This window comes from Chlamydomonas reinhardtii, chromosome 8 (genome assembly GCF_000002595.2).
Source record: "Chlamydomonas reinhardtii strain CC-503 cw92 mt+ chromosome 8, whole genome shotgun sequence".
NCBI classification, from domain to species: Eukaryota; Viridiplantae; Chlorophyta; class Chlorophyceae; order Chlamydomonadales; family Chlamydomonadaceae; genus Chlamydomonas; species Chlamydomonas reinhardtii.
In genome coordinates, this window is record NC_057011.1 from 1,138,100 (window position 1) to 1,160,233 (window position 22,134).

The following is a 22,134-nucleotide window of genomic DNA, read 5'->3' on the forward strand; positions in this document are numbered from 1 at the left end:
CCGTGCCGCGTGCCTGGGATTACCGTGCGTGCCCCCAAGCACTTCCCCCTGCCCTCGACCGTGACGCACGCCCCGCCTTACAATCATATTGCCCATCTCTCTCCTTAGTATCGCCATATATCCATGCTGGGCATTGGGTTACAGCCTGACGGTATGTCCATAAGGCACAACTGTTGGTTGGCCGACTGACATCATCATGGCCGCAAGCTCGCAACCCAAGCTATAAACGCCGCCATTGCCAAGGCCCTCACAGCCCCCGCCATTTGCAAGAGTTGCGCACTGAAAAGCCCAAAGCTGCACCGTTGCCGTCCCCGACGCCTTGTAACGCAGATGCCTCGGCAGCCATGGCGATGGCGGCCATGCGGCCATGCCCAATTGCCCATGGCTCGAAACTGTGTCTCTGGTGGTGCGAGGTCCGAACAGGAACCCTTGGGGCCTGCATTCTGACGTATAATCTTTACTACGCGTTCTGCATCGCTCAGGGATTTGCCGTTGTAGACGCAATTAGCTGCGCAATTAGCCACTTTGCAGCCAGCTTTTCCGTAATACGATCCACGCTGCCGCAACTTGTGCCAGTTGAGAATCTACACTACATAGAGTGAATGTAACGGCACGGGCTGGCATGCCGCGACCTCGCAAGCGCCGGGAATGGCACGCGGCGCTCGGCGAGACTGGCTTAAGCCAAGTATCCGGCAGCTGTGAGATCCGCTCGCAGCTGCTGACAGATGTAGCTGCTGGCCAGTCCCTTTCGCCAAGGGAGCGCGTCGTTGCCCACCTCCGGCACGCCATCCGCAGCGTGTTCCCTTACAGCTACATCAATCTGCGCGAGCTAACGGACAACGGCAACAAGCTTCGATGTGAGCTTGCTCTGTGGCTGCTGGAGAGTGGAGCCTCCTGGGTTCCTGTCAGCGGCGTGGATGCTGCTGCCGCGGGGCCTGCTGCAACCCCGCGTGCTGCGTCGCAGGCAGCAACTGCGCGCTACCTGCATGACAATCACGCCGCATTGCAGCTGGATCTCAAACTACATACCTGGCCTCGCCTGCTGAGCTTCTTGCGTCACCCACACAGCCGTGGCGTTTTCAGGCTAGAGCCGCTGGCGCCGGCTGCGCCGGCCGCATCCGGAGCGGCCCCAGGCGGTGTGGGCGAAACCGATGTCAGCACAGAAGCAGCATCTGTCGTACCTGCGGTGGCGGACGGAGTCGGGACGGATGCACCTGCTGTGCTGCTTCAGCTCAACGAGGAGGCTTTGCTGGAAGCGCTGCTGCATGACGCGGCGGGCGGGTACCGAGCGACTGCCACCGCCCGGCTCGCCAGCGGCGGAGGGCTTGGCGCCATTGCCGCAGCTGCAGATGCCACCACTGCAGCCGGGGCCTTAGCGGACTTGGTCTCAGACCTGGCGTGCGATGCCTTTCCATTAGTTGCTACGGGCGCGCAGCCAGCCTATGCAGCCGAAGGCGGCACGTTGGCAGGAGTCGCAGGAGCACAAGGCGCGACGGCAGCAGCGGGCATTAACGTGGACGCTCCCGGATGCTCAGGCAAGGCGCCAGATGCCGCAGTTGCGGCCATTGAGGCGGCTACAAGCGGCGAGGGGCACACGGCGGCACCGGTGCTGGCGTCGGAGGATGCAGTGCCAGACGCCGTGCGAGCCGGGCAGCTGGTGCGGCGCCTTCTTGCTGTCTGGCTGGCACGCACCCGCCAGCTGCAGTTGGCGGGGCCGATGCGGGCCCCGTTGCGACAGCTGGGTGATATCCTGCCGGGACGCCATGCAGACCTGTGGCGCCGCTGCAGCCAGGCACCCGGGGAACGCCTACGAGTCCGTGACCTCCTGATGGCGCCGGAGAGCTGTGGCGTGTTCCGGCTCGAGGCGCTGCCAGGAGCGGCCGCAGAGGTAATTCTCGACGTGGCGGCGCTGTGGCGGGCGGCGACTGGCAACCAGACATCGTCAGCACCGGCGTTGAATGGACACACGAGCGTGCAGGCGGCTGCACCGGCGCCAGTCGCAGGCTCGGCCGCGGCAGATGCCAACACGGGCGCGGGTGGCTTGGCGCCGGCAGGCTCAGTCGCTTCTGCACCCGACGCACGTGGCGGTGGGGCTGCCTGTGGAGAGGCGGGGACTATTGCAAGTGCGACCTTGGCGGCCGCGGCCGCAGCGCCAGCAGCATGCGCCGCTATGAGCAGTGGGCGGAAAGTCAGTCAGAAGGCCCCGCACCTGTGCGCTCAAGCGGTCCCTGACGAGGCCGCATGGACGGCGTTCTTGGCGGGCCTTTCCCTGGCTGAGCTTGCTGGTCTGGCGTTCCCTGCCCGAAGCCTGGGCAGTGGTGGCAAGGGCAAACAAGGCAGCGGCGGTAGCAGCAAACCCAGCAGTAGCAAACCCAGCAGCTTGCATCAGGGCCGGGTGGGGCACATGCTGCGGCGCGCCGCGGCGCTGCGGCTGGCATGCATCGGCGATGGCGCGGTTGATGGCAGCCCTGTGGCCCCCCTTAGCGACCTGGAGGTCTACCTGCAGGAGCAGCACATGGACCTGTGGTGCCACCCCGGCTACAGCAACACGCCGCTCAGCGAGCTCCTGCTACAGCCGGAGAGCCAGGGCGTGTTCGATGTTGTCGACCTGCCCTTCAGCACGTCGGGCGCCGCGCTTGTAGCGCTGAAGGTGCAGCGCCTCCGGGCCCTGGCGGCGTCTAGCGGAGGTACCAGAATCGAGATGCGGGCGACGGCGAAAGAGTCGGCCGCAGTGGCCGCGGCTTGTGCCGCGGCGGCTGCAGCGGCCGCCGCGCCGCCGGCAGGGCTCTCACCCGCTGCCGCGGCCACGGCTGCGGCAACGGAGGCGCTGCGTGGCGTGCCCGTCAGTGTGCTTGCGCGGCTGGTCTTTCCGAGCTATGCGGGCGGGGCATGGGCTGATCACGAGCACGCCCAGCAGCTGCGCCGCGCCATGGCGATCTGGCTGGCATGCAGCCCATGCGGAGAGCTGCTGGGTCACCCCATGAGCGCGACGACCTCCGACCTAGCCAACTTCATCCAGCTCCGTCACAAAGCCGCGTGGCAGGCCTGCCGGCAGTACTGGTCGCGGCTCGTCGACTTCCTGTTAGATCCAGCCAGCTGTGGCGTGTGGCGGCTGGCCCGCATGGAGCTGCCCAATCGACATTGGCAGCCGGCGGTGTGGCTGGTGGAGGAGTCCTTCCTGGGGGCCGCAGCTGCGGCCGCCTTGCGGGGCTCAGCAGGCGCTGATGGGGTCACAGGCGTGGATGCAGATGAGGCGGACACAGATTGGGGCACAGGCGTGGGCACAGCCGCAGCTGCAGGCGCGGGTGCGGGCGACGGCGCAGGCGGAAGCGCAGGCGTACGCAGGGGCGCAGTCACGGGCATTGGGCTGGGCGCCGACGCCGATGCGGAGGTGGGCGCTGGCATGGGCTTTGACACAGGCGCAGACATGGGCGCCGATGCAGGCGCGTACGACGGCGCTGGTACAAGCGGAGGCCCAGTCCCGGGCGCGGGTGCGCGTGTACGGGCAGTAGATAGCCTGGGCAGGCCAGAGCCGGCGCGGGCATTGGCAACAGCAATCAAGTCAAAAGCAGGAGCCGCCAATTGTGGAGATGCGGCTGCAGACGCAGCGGTTATGGAGCCTGGGACATCCGCTTGGCACAGCGGAGGAGCAGCGGTACACGCGACACCGGCCGCAGCCGTGGCGTGGCATGCTCGCGAAGCTCCGCTCTGGCCGCCATCGCCACAGGAACTGGCTGCCCTGAGCCGCAGGCCCATCCAGCAGCTTGCCGCCAGGGCCTTCCCCATGAAGGTGCAGGGGCTGTTAGTCCCGTGCCCCCGCGCACGGCAGTTGCGGCGCGTGGTCGTGGCCTACCTAGCCAGCAGCCCATCCGATGAACAGCTGGGACCGCTGTGCGCGTACGTGTCGAGTGTGGGTGATTTCTTGAGGAAGGAGCACCCGGCGGCCTGGCGCCCGCATCTCACGACGCAGCTGAAGAAGCTTCTGCTGAGCAGCGGCAGCCGCGGCGTCTTCGTCATGCTCGGCCGAAGCCCCGTGCTGGGGGACTGCAAGCAGGCGGCGGTGGTGCGGCTGGACATGGAGGCGCTGGTGCTGGCGGCAGCAAGGCCGGAGTAGTAGGCGGCCACAGCAGCCCTGTGGTGGGCGGCTGCACAGGGGGCTGGAGCGGCGTGGCGCGAGGACGCTGCTCGTGCGGCGGCAGGAGGAGGAAGCAGCAGCGGGGAAGCGTTGCTGTCTGCGGGTGCACGCAGGGCCGATACGGGGTCGTGCGCAAACAGTGGCCGCATCAGCGCAGGAGTGCGGGGTCGTGGGAACGGCGGCAGCAGCTTGTGGGGGCAGCGCGGCGGACGCGCAGCCGCGCCGCCAGCCAGCAGACCACGGCAGTGGCCGAAGCGGATGCAAGCGAAACCTCTGCACCTGCAGCAGGAACAGCAGTACGAGGGTGGGTGCAGCCGAGGGCACCATATCTGACACGCGCACCGCAGCGGGCCGCACGCGCGCTGTAATGGACGGCAGCCGGCCGCGGGGCACGTAACAGCAGCAGCGGCAGTGGCGCCTGCTGCAGCTCCGCACGGTTGGCGGTGCTGCGCGCCAAAGCGCTCCACCAGCTCGCCCACTTGGCGGTTTCGGGTCATTTTAAGGGCCAGCCTGCCCCGGACCAGGCAGCACACCAGCTGCAGCGTTGCATTGTGGCATGGCTTGAGAACGCCGTGGGCGGGAGCAGTGCGGGCCGTTCGGCGCACCCCTGTGCGCTGTCCAGCATTACCTTGAGCGCGCGCACGCCGAGTTTTGGCTGGATGCCGCAGCATGCGTGGCCACCGCTGCAGAAGTTCCTGCTGCAACCACAGAGCTGCGCTGTGTTTGTGATCCGGAGGAATGTGCGCCCATATGGCACGGTGGTGCAGCTCGACACAGAGGCGCTGGTACTGCGGCAGGCACACGGGGCGCCGCGGCGGGCTTGATGTGAGCGGTGCAAGGCAAAACGCGGCGAGGCGGGTACTGGGGACAGTGCCACTTTGGCAGGTGGTGGTGGCGGTGGTGGGGGTGGGGGCACGGGGTGGGGGTGAACGACGTGACTGGTGTTGTTAGCGGTTCGTCGAATGAATGGCTTACAAGTAATGTACGAAACTGATATGGAATGAGTATAGCACTGATGAGCACGCTTGCCAGCGGGAAGCGGCTTGGGGAATTCGGTGCAAGAAGCCGCATGTGTGGAATGTGGGCGTTTGCATACAGTCATCCAATCAGAACGATGATGCATCCGTAGCCAGTCCAGAAGGACCAAGCATTAGCAAGAGGACGGACCGACGGAGCTGGCTGACTGGCTGTGCCGCTGAGGCGCTGACGTGAACCCAGCACGCGCCATTAAATGTGGGCACTGGACGAAGTGACAGGTGGATCCAGCGGAGGTGGGGGTACACGGGTAGGAACCATAATGCCAGACCCCATGCCCCGAAACCCGTGGGACCCCCCTCTGGACCCGACGATCGGCAACGGACTGGCGAAATACGCCTTGAAAAGGGGTTTATTTCCACTCGACCAGTAGTGCCAATCGACTCCTCTGGACGGGCGTATCACGGTGTGTCGTTGGGGGGGGGGCTCCACACGACTTTGGCATACGATTCCATCCGGTGAAAGACCCAGAGCTATCCCATTCGGCAGCGTTCCACACTCAACCGTTTCCATTAGCAAGTAACACAACGCAACAGCAGCAACGCCTTTCAAGGGTATAATCAGCGGGGGGACCCTGGCATCCTACAGCGCAAGTACCGACATGTCTTGACATGTCCCAGCCACGACGCAGGAGCGGACCTCCCCATGCTTCATATGCGTATGTTGTGGCACTGCAAGCATGTTTGCATCACGTTGTGTTGGCCCTAACCTGCATTGGGGGGTCATGACACGCCTATGACACTCTCCCGAAACCCGGGGACCCCCAAGGACGACGACCGACCCCCCAACTTCAACGGACCAAACCTTCCTCACCAGCCCCCCCTCAAAGCACGTGCAAATTGCTGTCTTGGAGCTCTATGACATGAAGCATGCGGTAAGATTCTGAGCCTTCGGGCACGCCCCCCTGGGTGTATCAAACATTTTATGCACCTCGATTTAGTCCATTGATGTGGCGCAATCGTGGCACCCAGTCAAGCCCCGTACCTCCCCTGCCTCTTCATACAGTATCACCACCTCGCAACGCGGGCACATGTTGCTCGATTCAGAAAAGAGTCGAGTTCCCCAGTCCAAGCTAGGCCATCGCGCATGCTATACCGCCCGTACAGTAGGCATGGCTCCGCGGCTTTGGTCCTCACAGCAGCCCGGCCCAAGCACAACAGCCATGTATGCCGGGCTGTGACCACACGTAAGCAACTCACATGCACTGCAATGTCCTCATGGGTGTAAAGAAAGACCGCGCGTTTCAGATCTTCAGCTAGCTTCCCTTCATGGACAGCCTGCATCTACCCATGCCGTGCTCACTGCGGCATTTCACTGCCCGACGGGCGGCCCTGAAGGCCTGAAACCAGTTATATCCGGTAGTACCCTAGATGCAAGTCCATCCCATGACAGTATGTAGCCAACATCACAATTAGATAATTCCTCATGCACCTGCCTGCTAAAGAGCGAGCACCCATGACTCCAAGGCCCTGGTTCACAGAGACCGAATGGTGCTGAGATGGCAGCCCATACACTGCTGGGTTGCGTGTATCGTACATGCTGCATGCATGCGTAATCCTCTCAGCGCCCTAAGCTTGCCCTGCATCTCCTCTTGGCGTTGCCGCCGCAGCCGCAGGCGCCTCAGGTGGCGGAGTCTTTGAAGACGCACCCTCATCCTTGCCGCCCCCGCCCGCCTCCTCCACTTCCTCCTCCTCATCCATCCCACGCGTTCTCCGCCCGTCTTCGACAGGTGCGTCCGAAGGCGCCGGGCTGCCGCGTGCGTCGTGGCTCTGTCGCCGGGATTCCGCCGCCCCTGCCGCCTCCCGCTCCTGTGCCGCTGCCGCTGCTCCTGCTGCTGCTGCCGCGTGTGGCTCGGCGCTGCCCCGCTTGCGGCATATGTACACGAAGTGCATGCCCTCCAGCCCGCTCAGAGCGTCCATGCAGTCTAGGTTCGTGGCGGGGTAGGGGCCTGGAGGAAGGAGCGGCATGGGCGAGGAGGCGGTAGCGTTAGACGGTGTCAAGTTGCGACAGCGCGCACGCGAACAAATGCAGTGTGCAATGCGCAGAAGCCCCTGGAAAAGCCAGGAATGCCTCAGACGCACCTGCATCCCGTGTCTATGCGGGCTACCGACTGACTGACTTGTGCGCCCAGTGCCACAACCCCATGAGTCCACACCCCACACGGGTCGTCAACCACCGTGCTCAGCCACCCGCCCACGCCCGCCCACGCACCCTTGATGAGTGGCCGCACCACGGGCTCCGCGTCAAGTGCCTCCACCACCTCCTGCGGTGCGGGAGGCAACATCAGGAGGGTTGGGCTGGAGGTCAAAAGCCGAGGGATGCGTGGACGAGCAAGAAGCCAAGGCTTCAACAACATCGGTCTGTCCGACAACGCATATGCTTGCGCTCCTGGCTCGCGCCATACTGGCACGCATTCCTGTCTCCTCCAACATCCCCGCCCGCAAGGCCCTTCAGGTTGTTGCAAGTACGGTATGGTGTGCGGTACGCCAGCCCGTATCCCCGCCCCCTTTAACCCCAAAACTTCCCCTCCCCACCTGCTTGGTGAGCGCCAGCACGGACACGTCCCAGTCCGGGATCTTGTTCAGGTACGGCAGCCGCGACAGCGGGTCGCCGTACGTGACCAGCATCAGCACGCCGCAGGGCTTGAGCACCCGGAACGCCTCCATCACCATGGCGGCCGCGTGCACGGCGCTGCCCTCGCCGCACAGGATGGCGTCCAGCGTGCCCTTGTCCAGCACGCCGTCAAAGGACTTGTCCGCAAACTCGGGCATGGACCTGCGAGCATGCGGAATGGTGAGAAGGAAGGATTGGTGAGGAAAAGGATTGCGCGCCCGTGATGGGTCCTGTAGTTGCGCGTGTCCCTCCTCCTGTGTACTTGTGCAGCTTGCCCTGACACACGCTCCGCCTACCCTCATGCTGACCCCTGCCCTCCTCCTCGCTGCCCTCCGCTCTCCTACTTCCTCCTCCCGGCCGCTCTCCTCCCTGCCCTCCCCGCTCCTCCCGGCCCAACCCCACCCCGCCACACCTGACGTCCGCCACGCGGTACTCCAGCTGCGGCAGGCTCTTGTGCAGCTCCGCCATGTGCTTGATGGCCACTTTGGAGTAGTCCACTGCAGCCCCCGCAAGCAAGAAACAGGAGGGAGGTGAGCGAGCCGGGTACAGGACTGCTGGACGCCCTTGAGCCACCCCCTGCTGGCGCAGCGCTCCAGCCCCACGCGTTCACGGCTTCACCAGTTGTCCGCCCCCCGCCCTGCGCGCACCGTTCACAATGTGCTGCCATCCCGCCCGCGCCATCTCCTCTTGAAGCCGCGAGCTGCCCACGCCCAAGTGCAGGAGCGAGGCGTCGAGCGGGAAGACATGCCGCAGGATGGCGCTCAGCCCTGAGTAACCCTGGTACCAGTCGAAGGCCGCGGGCTCGCGCGTGTAGCGCTCATCCCAATAGTCACACTCGCCGTATGGCGGCATGATGGTGGTCCCTTAAGCACCTGGCCGCAGTGGTGGCAGGGTTGGGGCCGTCAGGTCAGGAACGCCACGGTGCCAAGGCACACGGACAAACTCAGCCGACCACCTCGAGCACGCAGAGCAACATTTACGGCATCACTGATGCCTGGATTTATCACATGGCTACCTAGCAGTTCCTGTCCGGCCTCGCGTGGGTTCCTCGATTCCTTGGCATGGCCCAGAGCCGAATGCACTCTTTGCAAGGTGAACATAATCCCAAGACATATGTGCAATAGCCTATTAAGCAGTGGGCCCAGTTGCAGATGCAGCTCACGGCTCTGCCGTAGTACCCCGGCCGCGCGAAGCCCAACCCGCCGGTGAAGCTCACCTGAGCAAAGGTCCAGGTGCTATTGAGGTTTCCAGTTCAAGCTGGCTAGCAGGGTCGAGGTTCGGCCGCTCCTTCAGGCCCTGCAGTCCTTCCAACTGTGTGCAAGCTAAATTCCTGGTCGGAAACTGTGGCAGAGTGGCATCATCATAGAAGTACGTGGTGAAGGAAGCGCTGACGCATTTGACAGTTCTGTATAAAGGCTTTTCTGCCTGGTTCAGAAGCTTCGGCTGCATGGGCTTGTTTGCAGACCCCCATGACGGAGTTTAATGCACAACGCTGCACAACTTAACTTTTTCCACTGTTTCATGCGGCTGGGGGCAGAATGAGGTGAGCTGCAGAGACGAAGCTGCAGCCCTCGCGCTTACACTTGCAGCCGGTCGCGCTGTTCCTCGACAAAGCATTTGCACACTCTTCACACTTCAGTTCGGTTCACCACTGCAGGAACTTAGTCTTCGGGTTCGGCGCGGGCGTGGCGGTGGGCGCTGGCGGGTGCTACCTGTACCTGTCGGTAGTGCAGAAGCCGGAGCCCCGCCGCGGTGGGTGGCGTGCTGCAACGCGCCACTGCAATGGCATGCAGCGGCATGTAGACAGGGGCTGTGTTGATGGCAACGAGCGTTTGTGCATGGTGCCCTGTGGCCATGTGCTTGTTGGAGAAGGGGTTTGGGCATGCACCCTTGGGGCAAGCGGTGAGACCAACACGAGGCGAGAAGACCTGCTGAGGGTGTGCACATCGCGCTGCCATTCACGGAACAGCCAACGTGCCGCTACTCCTCCCGCGCAAGTAACCGCACAACCCCCCTCCATACGGCAGTTGGCCGCGGCGGCGTGGAGTTGGACCACCCCGCCCTGAAGCATGGTGAGCGCGCGTGGAGCCGTGTGGTGCCACGGCGCCCGGGGTTCTCATGCCGTAGGCTTAGACCTCCGTACAAAGCCCCTGCCCACCCCGTGCCGTACACGTACAGGCGTGCCGGAGACTGACATTATACGGGTGTACGACGGGTACGTGGCGGCGTACGACTACCGCACACGCAACCCCAAGTGGGTGGCCGAGCACATCACGCCCGCCTCCTGGAGCGGCGAGGCCAACCGGTGCGTTTGGCGCTTTGTGGGTTGGGAGCCGGGGCTGCAGGCTTTGTAGAGGGCGGCGGCCACTGGCATGGTGCATAGGCGGTGAAGGGGCCACTGGCACTCATGCCGTGAAGACGACCTCTCGAGCGCGCATTTCCTTCTCCCTTGCTGACACGCTGCTGCCCCCGACACGCCACGCCATGCCGCACAGCGAGCGCTCGGAGTTTTTCCCCGACCCGGAGGTTGACCCGCGGTTCGGCGCCAAGCTGAGCGACTTCCGCGGGTCGGGGTACGACCGAGGGCACATGGTGGGTGCGGGCTTGGGGGCGAGGGCCGTGTGCGGGACAGCTGGCTGCGGCGGCAGCTGTGGTACGAATGGTAACTTGCGGTGCGGCGTCTGACATGCGGTCCCCGGCATTGGCATCTCCTCATCCCCTTGCTGCTGCAAATCCCTGCATCCATCTGGCCAGGCTCCCGCCGCCAACCACAAGGACAGTCAGAAGGCGATGGACCAGACCTTCAGCCTCGTCAACATCAGCCCGCAGGTGGGCGCCTCACGGGCGAGGGGGGAGGATTTTACTGGTATTCAAGGCTAACAATTGCCCAGTTGGATCTGTTGAAGAAGGAGTAGGGGCGGCGTAATTGGTTCCGGGATTGTGCGTCGTTGCTGCGTGTCTGCAGTGGCTGCGCTTGCCCCACCGCACACGCCACAGTGCCGCAATGCACCCGCCACCTTCATCACAACCCCGCACGTGACCTCTCCCCTGACCCAGGCTGGCAAGGGCTTTAACCGGGACTACTGGGCTCGCTTCGAGCGCTTCGTGAAGGAGCTTACAGGTGCGTTCGGAGGGGCCAGGTTTCGGGTGCGGGGTTGGCGGGGATTATACGAGGAGGTTGGTGGAGGGGTTTTGGACGGCGGGTTGCAGGCGGTAGCTTGGGCTTGGTTACAGCAGATGGAGCAGGGGCGGATGTGGCGAGTGAGCCAGCACGCATAGCGCTCACCATACCGTCTTTATGACTGTGTCTTAAAAGCCCCATGCAACCTTCACTGCTGCTGCGTCCAACAGATGTGGCAGGCGACGTGTATGTGATCACTGGGCCGTTGTGGCTGCCCACGCAGCAGCAGCTAGAAGGCGCGGCGGCCGGGGGCGCAGCGGGGTCTGGCGCCGCAAACGGCGCGCCCACCTCCAAATGGACGCTCACACACGACTGGATTGGTGAGACAGCTGTGGCTTCGACACCCGTGTGTTTTGGCGCCTTGTGTGTTTGGACAGCATAAGGGGGAAGGGTCGACACGAGTCATGTGCGCTGTGTTTTTTTACTGCGGTTTAGCCTGGCATCACTTTTTATTACTGGTGTGCCGGGCTGCAGGCAAGCCGCCGGGTCTGGTGGCGGTGCCCACTCACTACTACAAGGTGGGTGCACAGGGGCGTCGCCAGGCCGTGGCTTGGGGCTGGAGACAAAGCTAGGGATGCAGGGAGCACCGAGCGGGCGCGCTCAACGGGGGGCGCTTCATGGGGTCAGCACTGCGTACGAGCCGCATCCAGGCGCTGGCTCGCATTACGGAAAAGCTCAGAGCCGTCCCTGGCCGTTCGCAACCACCGACAGGTTTAGCTCAGAGCTCACCCGGCTATCCGCATCCCGCGTTTCGGTACTCACCTCCCCTGCCTGCCTCCGAAAACCTCCTGCGCAGGTCGTCTTGGCTGACACCCGCGGTGACAACAACAGCGCCGCCGGCAAGCAGCCCCTGCGCGGCAACAAGCAGCCGCTGCCTCGTGGCACGGTGGGCGTGGGCGCCTTCGTGATGCCCAACGCGCCCATCGACCCGCGCACACCTCTGGCCGCCTACGTGGTGCCGCTGGAGGACCTGGAGCAGGTGGGGGCGATCATAGGGGGGGGGTGCCATCTGTGTGTGTGAGGGGGGGCGTAGACATGGGGCGTAGACGTGGGGCAGCTTATTCCAAAGCCAAATGAACTGAGACCCAGAACCTGCAACTGGGTCCGCGCGTCCGATAAGTTCTACCGGCCAGGGAGGGCACTTAGTAAGTGCTGGGCCTCGGGCACTGGCGTGCAGCAGCCTCGGCAGGAGAGCCTCGCTGGGCTGAACGGTCAGCGAATGGCGGCATATGGCCGAACGGGGCACGGCCCCCTGCCTCAAGTGTGTACCCATGCACTCGCTCTTATCCTCCATCTGCGGCCCCCGCCTCCTATCCAGGTGGCTGGTACGTCGTTCTTCCCCGCACTGCTGGGCGACTCGCGGCGGCGGGAGGCGGCTGACGTGGCGGCGGCGGGCTGGCGGGCGGCGGGCATGTCGCAGCTCAAGCCCTTTGAGCGGCTCACCATGAAGCAGGTGTGCATGGGTGCCTGCTGGGCGGCTTGTGTGTGCCTGCTCGGTTCGTTTTCGGGTGGGCAAACTGACTTGCAGTGTTGGACGTTTGGGCGCCAGTGTCTCATGTTGACGGAGATGGGTGGCATCTGTCCAAGTAGCATTCCTGGTAAGCGATTGGCGGACCCGGTGAACGCACCGGTCCCAACGGTGCCGTACATGCTCACATATGCTCTCACACGCACGCCCCTGCTCCCGCCACGCCAGGCCTTCGCAGCGCTGCCTCCCCCCGCGTCCTCCATGACCATCGACGTGGAGGCCTCCACCAGTGGCACTAGCATCAGTAGCAGCGGCAGCAGCGCTGCGGAGGCACCTCGGCCGCCCAAAACGCCGGCGGGGTCGGGCGTGGTGCACATCTGCGAGGTCAACGCGTGCCGTCTGCCGCCCACCGACTTCTTCCAGCGGGGCAGCGGGGGAGGTGGTGGAGGCGGTGGTGCAGGTGGCGGAGGTGGCGGTCGCAGTAGCAGCGCTCCCTCGTCACGGTCGCGGTAGTGGGGTGACAGAGATGAGCATGGTCGTACTTTGGGAGGGGAGGTGATGGATTCGGACCTCGAAACGCTTGAGAATGAGGATGGTGCTGGGGAGCGCACTCAGTACGTGAGCAGGTTACCGTATGCCCGCCAGCGGATACAGGAAGACGTGATGTGGGGTTGGATGGCCTTAATACAAGTGATGCAGATGCCAAGACTTTAGGGACGGGGCCCTCGAGGTCGGGAGGAGGGACGACAGGTGGCGAAGTAGTTTGCATCAAGGTGGTACGCTTGAGGACAGCGCTACAAGGGTGCATGCAGTAGATGGAGTACGTGCGAGGTGTTTCGGCGTCGAGCAGTGTCAAACGAATTCACAGCGAGCCGATAGTTGAGGAGACGCGATGCGGTCGGGCAGTCCGAGATTTTGGGCTTTTGGCCTGACGTGTGGAAACCTGAAAGGCGCTTGTCTGCTGTCGTCGTCCTGGCCCCGTGTCCTGCCCCAAGCTCCTTCGAGCTGCTAGCGCTCTGTCCTCGTCCGTCCCTGCAGTCAAGACCAGTCAGCTGCCAGTGTCCCCCTCATTTGCAACATAACGACGCCACACGCGCCCGTGACAAACACCCCACGCTCTGCCTCTTTCCGCATCGCCGGACCCAGACACCCAGTCGGACCCTCAACCCCGCCGCGCTCCATCAAATCATCTCATGGCGCCACCGAGCACGCAGCTGCCGCTCCACTCCCGCCCCCGCGGCGCGGCGGCAGCTGCAGCGACGCCCCGCCCTCCCGCCGCCTGTGTGCGCTCTCCGCTGTCCACCTCCTTCCTGATGGCCTGGGCGCTACTGCTGGGGCTGGGCCTGTTCATGCGCGCGGCACAGGCGGCCGCCGTCGTGGCGCAGCAGCAGCAGCAGTAGCAGTAGCACTAGCAGCAGCCTAGCAGCGGTGGCAGATAGGCCTGGATGGACTTTGTAAGACATGTCTGAGACATCTTTCCTGAGGGTTTGCGCTGTACTGTACCGCTGAGCAGAAAGTGAAGGATTCGATTCATGGAAGTAACAGGCTGTGGTAGGGACTGAATGAGTTGTGCGTTTGGGCTGCCCATCAGGGTCAAGGAGCCGGCCACCCACGCGCCGACGCGAAAGTGGCCTGCTGTGATCGGCACAGGCTAAACTGCGTGATAGTGTGGTACCGGACTAACCTGGATGTGTGCGAAGCTCTTTTGGGCTGCCAGGTGTGATACACTGTTATTGAGGGTGCCTCGGGCGTCCTGTGATCCGTGCAAGGTGCCAATGCCAGTGTGACCCAAACACAAGATGACAAGACGCGACCTCTTTAGTCTCCGTCAGGGAACTTTCTATTTTGCGGTGCATGCAATGTAACACGCGCTGCTCGCCGCCAATTGCACACGTCTAGGCACTGGGCATGGGGGATGGGGTCGCGGCGTGTAGCATGGCATCAGATTTCAGTCGCCTGTGCCCTCGCGGGATACAGTCACAGCCACCTTCCGGGTCCCGTGCAGCCTTTGCAGCGACCTCATAGCACCAAGCACCCAGTCACATGCTCATAGCACAACCCCAGCTGCACGTCACCTCTCGTCGCGCGTTGCTCTGCCCTCACAAACCATGCCTTCGACGCCTCAGCCCCAAAGCAGCGCACAGTTCTCTTCCGCAGTACACTTGCACAGTTCACATCACCACATTGGACACATAATATCATACAAGTGCTGATACGCCCATTTCTTGCTAGGAAATTCCAGACACCGATCTGTATGTCGTGCAACGTCCCAACCCTACCGACTGCCAAATGCATCCACTTCCTTCGCCGCCTTCGTCGCCTTCGCCGCGCCCCCCTATCGCACTTTCAGGGTACCGGCTGGTGACCTGCTTTGATCTTTCCAATCAGCACCATTCTTTCAGCCCTCTTGCACCTTTCAGCGCAATCACGTCAATGCCATGTGCAACAGCCATCAACAGCGATGCACTCCACCAAGCACAGCAGCACACAGACAAACACGACCTAAACCCCCATACGACGTAAGCCCCAAAACCCTATGCCTATCATTTGCCACCCCCTAGCTTCTCTTCTCACTGCCCCAGATCGCAACCCGCCTGATTGCCAGCGCGCTCAGCTGCCACGGGGGGCGGACATGTCGGTGGTGACAACGGGCGGCGATAGCCCGCCTGTGGTGACACAAGCGGTGGGACCAAAGGAACGACGATGAGAAGAGTGTCGTTCCAAGTTGACCATACGTACCACCTGCTTGCGGCTTGCTGGATGCAGACGTACTCCAAGCAAATATACACGGCTCTGCAAACACAGACCATGCGGCACCTGCAAGCCCCACTCCGGCGAAACCCAGCACCCACAGCTCATGGCCAGCCTACGCACCTGACACCTGGCTACCGGCCCGCGACAACCCCTGAGGGCCGCCGCCGCCGCCGCCGCCGCCACCGGCACCGCCGCCACCGCCTGCTCCTGCGCCTGCCGGGCCGCCGCCGTTCGCCGCCAGTACGTCACCCGGCCCCGAGCCGGCCGCGCCTCCGGGACCTCCGGCCGGGGGCAGCGGCGGCGGCGGCATCGCCATTTCCGTGGTGACCGTGCCCGAGGCCATTCGAGTCATGGGCGCCAGGGCCGCCGCCACAGCCGCCGCCGCAATGGAGGCGACGTTGGGGGGCACGCCTGCGAGGGAGCCAGCGCCAATCCCGCCAGGCCCGGCGCCCTCGGATGCGCCTCCCTGCGTCCGACAAAACCATATGGCAAGTGAGAGGTTGATGTCACTGGCAGCTGACGGGTCCCGTGGCGGCCAAGCGCCGTACCGTATATTTGTGTCTCATGCTGCATAACGGTATCATGCAGCTGCCTGCTTGCTCACCTGGCTCCCCGGGCCGGAAGCAGGGGCTGCGCCGCCGCCACTGCCACCGCCGCCGCCGCCAGGGCCGCTTCCGGGGCCGCCGCCACCTGCACCCGGACCTCCTAGCCCGGCGCCCGCCGGCGCGCCCGCCGCCAAGAGGCCGCTGAGCCCGGTCTGCAGCTGCAGCTGCTCGTCCGCGGACAGGCCCTGAGCCTGTATAGCATACACACCGTGCCGTGAGGTGCCGTGCCGTGATTACAAGCACAAAGGCGCGCACGTGTTCGGAGCGTAAACATGTCATGCCAGCCGCTTGCTGAGGTACCACCGCAAGGAACATGCAATCTGTGTTAAACGCGCGACTGCACATGCGCAGACAGCCTCCTGCCAGGCAAAGCGGCGACCTTCTTTTCCAGCCGTTTCAAGGCACCCTCCAGCCTTTCCTAGCCTCCTTCCTAGACGTTTGCGCCCTGACCCACATGAAGCTGTAGTGCCAGTAGCGTGGCGTTAGGGTTGTTGCCGCCCGGCCCGCCGCCGCCGCCGCTGCCGCCGCCCGGCCCGCCGTGCGGCCCGCCGCCTCCCAGCGCCGCCAGGTCTCCCAGCATGGGCAGCCCGTGCAGCTGCAGCAGCTGCCCCTGAGGAGACAGGGCACAGGCACAAGAGGGAATGAGGGGCACGGCACACCTGACATACACAACGCATGCACACAGTGCCCGCCAGAAAGTACTGGTATTGGATGAACCGGGACCCGCGGTCAGCCATGTTGTCCAGTGTCAACCTCTCGCCCGCCCCCTCCTTCCCTGCCTACACCGGCGTCATCTCCAAAGCAAACACACTCAGCACGGGGGCTGCGCATGCCTGCTCCCGACATCGCCTCGACACCGCCCATGGCTGCAATGGTGGCCATGGTGGCAATGGTGGCATCCACTCACCTGCGGCAAGCCGCGGTCGTCAGTGCCCCCGCCTCCACCTCCGCCTCCGCCGCCCGGCCCGCCGCCCAGGAAGCCACCCAGCAGCCCCAGCCCTTGGAGCCCCTGCAGCCCAGCCAGGCCGCCGGGGCCGCCGCCCAGCCCCTGAAGGCCGGCCAGTGGCCCCAGGCCGCCGCCGCCGCCGCCGCCGCCCAGGCCGCCCGGGCCCAGGAGGCCCATGGCGTCCTGCCCCGCCTGCTGCCGCTTCACCCTGGGGCGCGGCGCAGGAGTGGGCGTGGCAGGTGGGGTTCGGGGCGCGCGCTTGGCAAGGCAAGGCACGAATAGGGAATGATTTCCGCCTGGCAACGCGATTCTCCGGCTTTCTTACCTAGTCCCTGCCGTCACCCTGCCAAGGCGCGAAAAGCCGCACCCCCCCCCCCATGCGCCCTCCCTGAGCATCCCGCATCAGCCATCTCTTCATACCCTGCGCCTCTCCTCTACATCCACACCTACGCCTACATCTACAGCCCCAAATCCCACAGGCCTGACCCCCAGCTCCACGCCCAACTCCCATATCCCCGCCCCCACACGCCCGCCCCACCCCCACGTCCCCGCATTCTCACTTCTGCGACACCTCGTACTCCTTGCGCCACCGCGCCGCCGCCACGCCGCGCTCCCGCAGCAGCGTCTCGTGGTGGCGCAGGAAGTGCTTGCGCACGCAGTCGGTGTGGTAGGCGGAGTAGGCGGTGCAGGCGTGGCTGCACACGCGGCACAGGATCTTCTTGTGGTCAACCACCTGTGTGAGAGGGCAGCGGGTGGCGGGGCGGGGTGGCGGGGCATTCAAAAGTGCACGGGACGCGGGGCACAGTCGTTTAAAGCGGTTACAATGGGAGCTGCGGTCGCGGCGCGGCGGCGATGCCTCCCGAATCCGAGGACCACCCCCTTTCCCTTGCCTCTTTCTCGTCCCCTTGTTGAGACCATGCAAGCAGTGTATTGGGCGTGGGCACTCCAAACCCGAACCCATGCTCCCTCGCTCTCACATCCACAAGGTCGCTGATGGTGCCGTCGAACAGCTCGCTGATTTTGCGGCTCATGTCCGACATCTTCTTCAGGTGCTGCGACTCGTTCTTGAAGCTGTCAAGATGTGTGTTAGCAGTTGGGACAGAGGCGTGTGAGTAGCGGACAAGGAGCCGTCACAGACATGCCGGCGCGTGTGTCCTACCGGTAACCATTATCAATAGAATGTAAGGCTGGCCCGCCCTGTGATAAAGGCGAGCAGGCAAGACCTAGACCCGACCTCAGCGTCAAGGCGCTGCACACGAGCGGGCTCACCGGCCGTCGGCGTGGCGCGTCTTGCTCTCCTTCTTCGCCGGCGGCACGCCCGTTGCCACGATGAGGGAGCCGGGGCCGCCCATGCCGCCCATGCCACCGCCGCCGCCGCCCATGCCGCCACCCATGCCGCCGCCGCCGCCCATACCACCGCCCATGCCACCACCGCCGCCGGCGCCGCCCATGCCCGCGTCCGCCGCGGAGCGCGCCATGCTTGCCAGCAGGTTTGACATCTGGGCGCGTGAGCAGCGAGGCGCACAGCATTAATGCGTTCATAAAAGCAAAGATGAATGAGGCTGCAGGCTGTTGACAGGAGAACGCTCGGGATACGTTGAAAATAAGCTCGGGCGCACGTTCGGGTTTAGATACGTTTGAATCAGCGGCGCCGGTGCAGTGAATCGGCGCCAAATCAAGCTGGTGAGGACTCGACCGAGATCTTCGCTCGCACACATCTGGTGAAGGGCGCGACATCTCCACACCGCTCTCGTCTAGCACATCGTGCCCGGGATCCCGCTCCCAACCCCCGCTGTCACACGCAGCCCTCACCGCCTGGTTGCCGTCGTTGTAGCTGGGGTCCCCGTCCTCGCCGTCTTCGCCCTCGCCGCTGCCGCCACCGCCGCCGCCACCGTAGTTGTACCCGGTCGGTCCGCTGCCAGGGCCTCCATAGCCGCCGCCTTCCGTTTTAAACAGGTCACCACCGTTGGACCCCGGCGGCCCCAACAGCCCGCCTAACCCTGCCGCTGCAAGCGCCGCCGCCGCCTGCGCATTCAGCCCGCCGTCGGGCTGCGTGTTGGCGTGAAGTAGCGCCATCGCCGCGACCGCCGCGTCGCCGCCGCCGCTGAGGACGTTGCTGATAGAGGCCCGAAGCGCATTGGGCGTGGGCGGGCCGCCGCCGCCACCCCCGCCGCCACCGCCTGCGGCGGCGCCTAGCGAGCCCGGTCCATGGCTGGGGCCGTCCAACAGCTGTGGCAGTAGCTGCGGCGCTGCCAGGTGCGGCTGTAGCTGTTTGGTGGAGCCGGCGGCGGCTGCGTCCAGGATACCTGCGGTGGACAGGTCAGGACAGAACAGGACAAGGCAGGTTAGGTCAGGTTAGGAAAGGGTAGGAGGAGGCATCACAGTGGCTGAGGCCTGTGCTCCACTACTGTTTTATGTGGAGCATGCACGAGTTTCCTATCCCATCCATCCAAGACTCCTCCCCTCCTCACCCTGCCCTGCCCTGCACGAAGCGCACACGCCAACGAGGCGCTCCGCCACCCCACCCAACTTTCCAACCGCCACCCACCTGTGATGCGCGCGCGGATGAGGTCGCGTGGCGCCATCATGCTGCCCATGTGGCCGCCCGCCTCCTCGCCGCTGCCTGCCCCGGGGCCGGGCGCCATCGGAGCCAGTGCGGGCCACAGGTACAGCCGGCACTGCTGGTTGGCGGACTCGTCGTCCAGCTGGCTCCTGAGGGGGGCGGGCGGCGGGGTGGCGGCATGGCGGCGAGGTGTGCGGCGATTGCCAGGCGGTTGCCAAGGGAGTGTCATGGCGGTGACCAGGTGACCAGATGATTGCGAGGCATGGGTTTGGGGAGATGTGGCGTGAGTCGCATAGGTGCAGGTTTGTGCGTGGTTGCGTGCGGGTGCCCTGTATCCTGACCGCCCGCCATGCCTGTGTGCACACAGCCCCAGTACCGGGCTCACCCACACGCGCACCCCAACCCGCTCTCCCTGTCCTCTCCCAGCCCACATGGGTTGGTGCAAACAACCTCTCCCCTTCCAAGTGCCCCCCTCATGTTGAACCCTTGATGGGATGGCGAAATTAACGCTCACGTGCGCCCATTCACACACGCACACGCGCCCGCGCACGTGCACGCACACCTGAAGTGCTCAAAGGCCTCCGCCAGCGCGCTGTCACTGATGATGGGCACCTGCTCGCCGCCGTAGCGGTACTTGAACAGCCACGGACCAGGCAGGCCGCCGCCGGGCGAGCCAAAGCCACCGGCGCCGTCCATCTGCGTGCACGCACACCACATGGTCTCATGGCTTTGGAGCTCCATGTGTGATGGCGGTACGGGTAGTTAGTCGAGGCGAGGGAGGTGATGGACAGGCGCGACGTTGAAGTTGGCTTGGCCCCCAAGGAGGCGGAGCGTTCTGCACCGCGCTAACCCGCACCGCTTACTCCACTGCCAGGCACATAGAGCGCCGCCGCACCTGCAGGAAGGACTTGAGCGCGCCGCTGAGCTCCAACAGCGTGCGCGGCTGGGTCTCGGGTGGCGGCAGCGTCCATAACCCCAGCGTCTCCTCGCTCTGCATTCCACATGCACACAGGCGAGATGCCATGGCTCCATGCCGTTTCAGCGGTGTTGCGTGTGCATCCCATGATTCCAACCGGCGATGAGCCCATGACCCAGTCTCCCCTGCATTCGGCCCTGTCTCCCCTGCCGCACACGGCAGCCCAGAGGTCGCGGGGGCGCTCTTCGCCGCCCTCTCCTCCCCTTCCTGCCCTCCCCCTCTCCTGCACCACCCCAGCCTTGCGCACGCGGGCTCACCACGGCCAGCTTGCGCTTGGTGCCTCTGTCCCCCGACTGGTGCGACTGGTCCGCTGGGTCGGGTGCGTAGCCCTCGCTGCAGCGGATGAGCAGGATGCGTGTTTGCCGCGCGCCCGCTGCAGATGCGGTCCAAAGGAGCGGGTTTAGCAGTTTGGCGTGTACCCGAGGCCCCAGTCAAGTGACCACGGTTGTAGTTGGATTGCAGGGAGGCTGGGAGGGCGAGGGCATTCCGCATCGCCACAAGATGATGACAGGTGCCATGGAGTGAGTGCGTTGTACTGGCTATGGCAACTGGCTAGGCCAAACAACTATCAGCTAAGCGAGAATGTGTGTGCGGGTGCACCTCCACAATCACTCACACAGCAGTGGGTCACCGGTGACACGGGAGGTGGTGTTGGGCTCAAACGTGTTGAAGGTGAATCCGTCGGGGTCGGTGGGGTATACCTGGGCAATTAGCGAGGACAGGCGACAAGGGGAGGATGGCGTTTTGTCGCGTACGAATAAGAGCATTTGTGCAGGCTGCCTTCCCTGTCACACAGGTCAGAAAATAATCGTTTGGCTGCGCGCCCATGCTCTTGTGTGCGGCCCTGCCGGGATTGCACTCACCACGCCATCCAGCGCCACATTTGCTAGCTTGAAGTAATCTCGAATGGTTGGAAGGTGGAGCTTGCCCTGCACGCGCCCCAAAGGTTGGAAAGGTGCGGGCGGTGACGCGGCAGCTGGCGAGGCACGCCCACGCGGGAACCCCACGCGTACGGGACGTGGTCGCGACGGACTCCCCATAGTGTACCAGTTCCCTTTAGCCATCTGATGTTGCGTCCCTCCCATCCTTACATCGATCAGCTGGAAGTACGCTCGGGGTGGGGGTGAGCCGTCTGGCCCCGGCTCGCCATGTTGCAGCAGCACGGTCGCCATGCTGGCAGCTCAGCGGCTCCGGGCCTTCGTTCGATCAAGTCTCCAAGTTTCCGTATCAAACGCCAGCCTGCAGTGCCAATGGTGATTCTTTGTGGTCTTGCGCGGGCAACAGCACTTGATGCAGACCGCCGTGCCCCTTTCCGTGGCCCTGGCTTTCCGGAATAGATCATCGCTGCACTGTCTAGCTAGCTGCAGCCCATACGGTCGGGAGAGAGGCCTCCGTGGCAAATTTTGCGCGGGCGAGTCTGGAACTTGGAGCAAGGCTGGAACTCTGGAACTGAACTGCGCCTGACGAAAAGCAGCGCCAAACGCGCAGCCCGCGTTTCAACATATGATGCAGCCCCAGAAACTCACGGGTTGAGGCGCTAGCTGGGCGCGTTGGTCTTTGTCCAACGCGTCCGAATTTCGCCAAACAAGGCCCACGTCAAGCCGTTGTCCCCGCTGCTTTACTTGCCCTAATAAGCGTGTCTAGAAACATAAATGGCGTGTTCTGGATTTAATAAAGCGCTGCGGCTAGGCTGTGCAGCGCAGTCAAGAGACCTGCGCTCCCTGGTCGATATTCATCGTATTAGCAAAACATGGTGTGTACTTCTGTTTAGTAAGGCTTCGGGTCGACGGTGCCCGCCTCAGACCGATCCGAATTGCTCGCTGGATCCCCATGCGCGACCCACACAGTTCTTTAACTT

General features: G+C 64.2%; 5 protein-coding genes across 5 annotated transcripts; 3 read left to right on the forward strand and 2 right to left on the reverse strand.

The window, feature by feature from the left end:
- Positions 1 to 416: 416 nt before the first annotated feature.
- CHLRE_08g362682v5 (uncharacterized protein) lies at positions 417 to 5,508 on the forward strand. Its single transcript, XM_043064850.1, has one exon. It carries the CDS (start codon positions 623 to 625, stop codon positions 4,112 to 4,114), a length of 3,492 nt encoding a protein of 1,163 aa, XP_042921851.1. The 5' UTR covers positions 417 to 622; the 3' UTR covers positions 4,115 to 5,508.
- Positions 5,509 to 5,511: 3 nt separating this feature from the next.
- On the reverse strand, positions 5,512 to 9,156 carry CHLRE_08g362700v5 (uncharacterized protein). The gene is made up of 6 exons (XM_001696047.2): positions 9,000 to 9,156; positions 8,431 to 8,655; positions 8,196 to 8,280; positions 7,705 to 7,945; positions 7,382 to 7,433; positions 5,512 to 7,118 (listed from the first exon to the last, which is right to left on the reverse strand). The coding sequence occupies exons 2-6, from the start codon at positions 8,633 to 8,635 to the stop codon at positions 6,739 to 6,741; spliced, it is 963 nt and encodes a 320-aa protein (XP_001696099.2). The 5' UTR covers positions 8,636 to 8,655; positions 9,000 to 9,156; the 3' UTR covers positions 5,512 to 6,738.
- A 100-nt stretch (positions 9,157 to 9,256) lies between these two features.
- CHLRE_08g362750v5 (uncharacterized protein) lies at positions 9,257 to 13,385 on the forward strand. The gene is made up of 12 exons (XM_043064851.1): positions 9,257 to 9,326; positions 9,441 to 9,535; positions 9,811 to 9,855; positions 9,962 to 10,088; positions 10,279 to 10,375; positions 10,538 to 10,612; positions 10,841 to 10,904; positions 11,135 to 11,284; positions 11,439 to 11,482; positions 11,761 to 11,943; positions 12,283 to 12,417; positions 12,661 to 13,385. The coding sequence occupies exons 1-12, from the start codon at positions 9,322 to 9,324 to the stop codon at positions 12,943 to 12,945; spliced, it is 1,305 nt and encodes a 434-aa protein (XP_042921852.1). The 5' UTR covers positions 9,257 to 9,321; the 3' UTR covers positions 12,946 to 13,385.
- A 91-nt stretch (positions 13,386 to 13,476) lies between these two features.
- Positions 13,477 to 14,309, forward strand: CHLRE_08g362776v5 (uncharacterized protein). Its single transcript, XM_043064852.1, has one exon. It carries the CDS (start codon positions 13,626 to 13,628, stop codon positions 13,830 to 13,832), a length of 207 nt encoding a protein of 68 aa, XP_042921853.1. The 5' UTR covers positions 13,477 to 13,625; the 3' UTR covers positions 13,833 to 14,309.
- A 41-nt stretch (positions 14,310 to 14,350) lies between these two features.
- On the reverse strand, positions 14,351 to 22,006 carry CHLRE_08g362800v5 (uncharacterized protein). Its single transcript, XM_043064853.1, has 17 exons — positions 21,803 to 22,006; positions 21,368 to 21,515; positions 21,140 to 21,205; positions 20,893 to 20,977; positions 20,534 to 20,649; positions 20,196 to 20,291; positions 19,863 to 19,996; positions 19,286 to 19,449; positions 18,550 to 19,043; positions 18,007 to 18,236; positions 17,715 to 17,808; positions 17,298 to 17,470; positions 16,699 to 16,945; positions 16,246 to 16,401; positions 15,791 to 15,982; positions 15,307 to 15,652; positions 14,351 to 15,098 (listed from the first exon to the last, which is right to left on the reverse strand). The coding sequence occupies exons 2-17, from the start codon at positions 21,446 to 21,448 to the stop codon at positions 15,043 to 15,045; spliced, it is 2,730 nt and encodes a 909-aa protein (XP_042921854.1). The 5' UTR covers positions 21,449 to 21,515; positions 21,803 to 22,006; the 3' UTR covers positions 14,351 to 15,042.
- Positions 22,007 to 22,134: the final 128 nt, after the last annotated feature.

Coding starts and splice junctions, on each gene's coding strand:
- CHLRE_08g362750v5 (XM_043064851.1), top strand. Junction 10,905..11,134: donor CTTCGTGAAGGAGCTTACAG/GTGCGTTCGGAG, acceptor TGCGTCCAACAG/ATGTGGCAGGCGACGTGTAT. Junction 11,285..11,438: donor GCTCACACACGACTGGATTG/GTGAGACAGCTG, acceptor GCCGGGCTGCAG/GCAAGCCGCCGGGTCTGGTG.
- CHLRE_08g362700v5 (XM_001696047.2), bottom strand. CDS start 8,635: ATGCCGCCATACGGCGAGTGTGACTATTGGGATGAGCGCTACACGCGC. Junction 7,434..7,704: donor TGCTGGCGCTCACCAAGCAG/GTGGGGAGGGGA, acceptor CCCGCACCGCAG/GAGGTGGTGGAGGCACTTGA. Junction 7,119..7,381: donor GGTGCGGCCACTCATCAAGG/GTGCGTGGGCGG, acceptor TCCTTCCTCCAG/GCCCCTACCCCGCCACGAAC.
- CHLRE_08g362800v5 (XM_043064853.1), bottom strand. CDS start 21,448: ATGGCGACCGTGCTGCTGCAACATGGCGAGCCGGGGCCAGACGGCTCA. Junction 20,978..21,139: donor ATGTGGCGCTGGATGGCGTG/GTGAGTGCAATC, acceptor CTAATTGCCCAG/GTATACCCCACCGACCCCGA. Junction 15,653..15,790: donor CTTCCGGCCCGGGGAGCCAG/GTGAGCAAGCAG, acceptor TGTCGGACGCAG/GGAGGCGCATCCGAGGGCGC.
- CHLRE_08g362682v5 (XM_043064850.1), top strand. CDS start 623: ATGCCGCGACCTCGCAAGCGCCGGGAATGGCACGCGGCGCTCGGCGAG.
- CHLRE_08g362776v5 (XM_043064852.1), top strand. CDS start 13,626: ATGGCGCCACCGAGCACGCAGCTGCCGCTCCACTCCCGCCCCCGCGGC.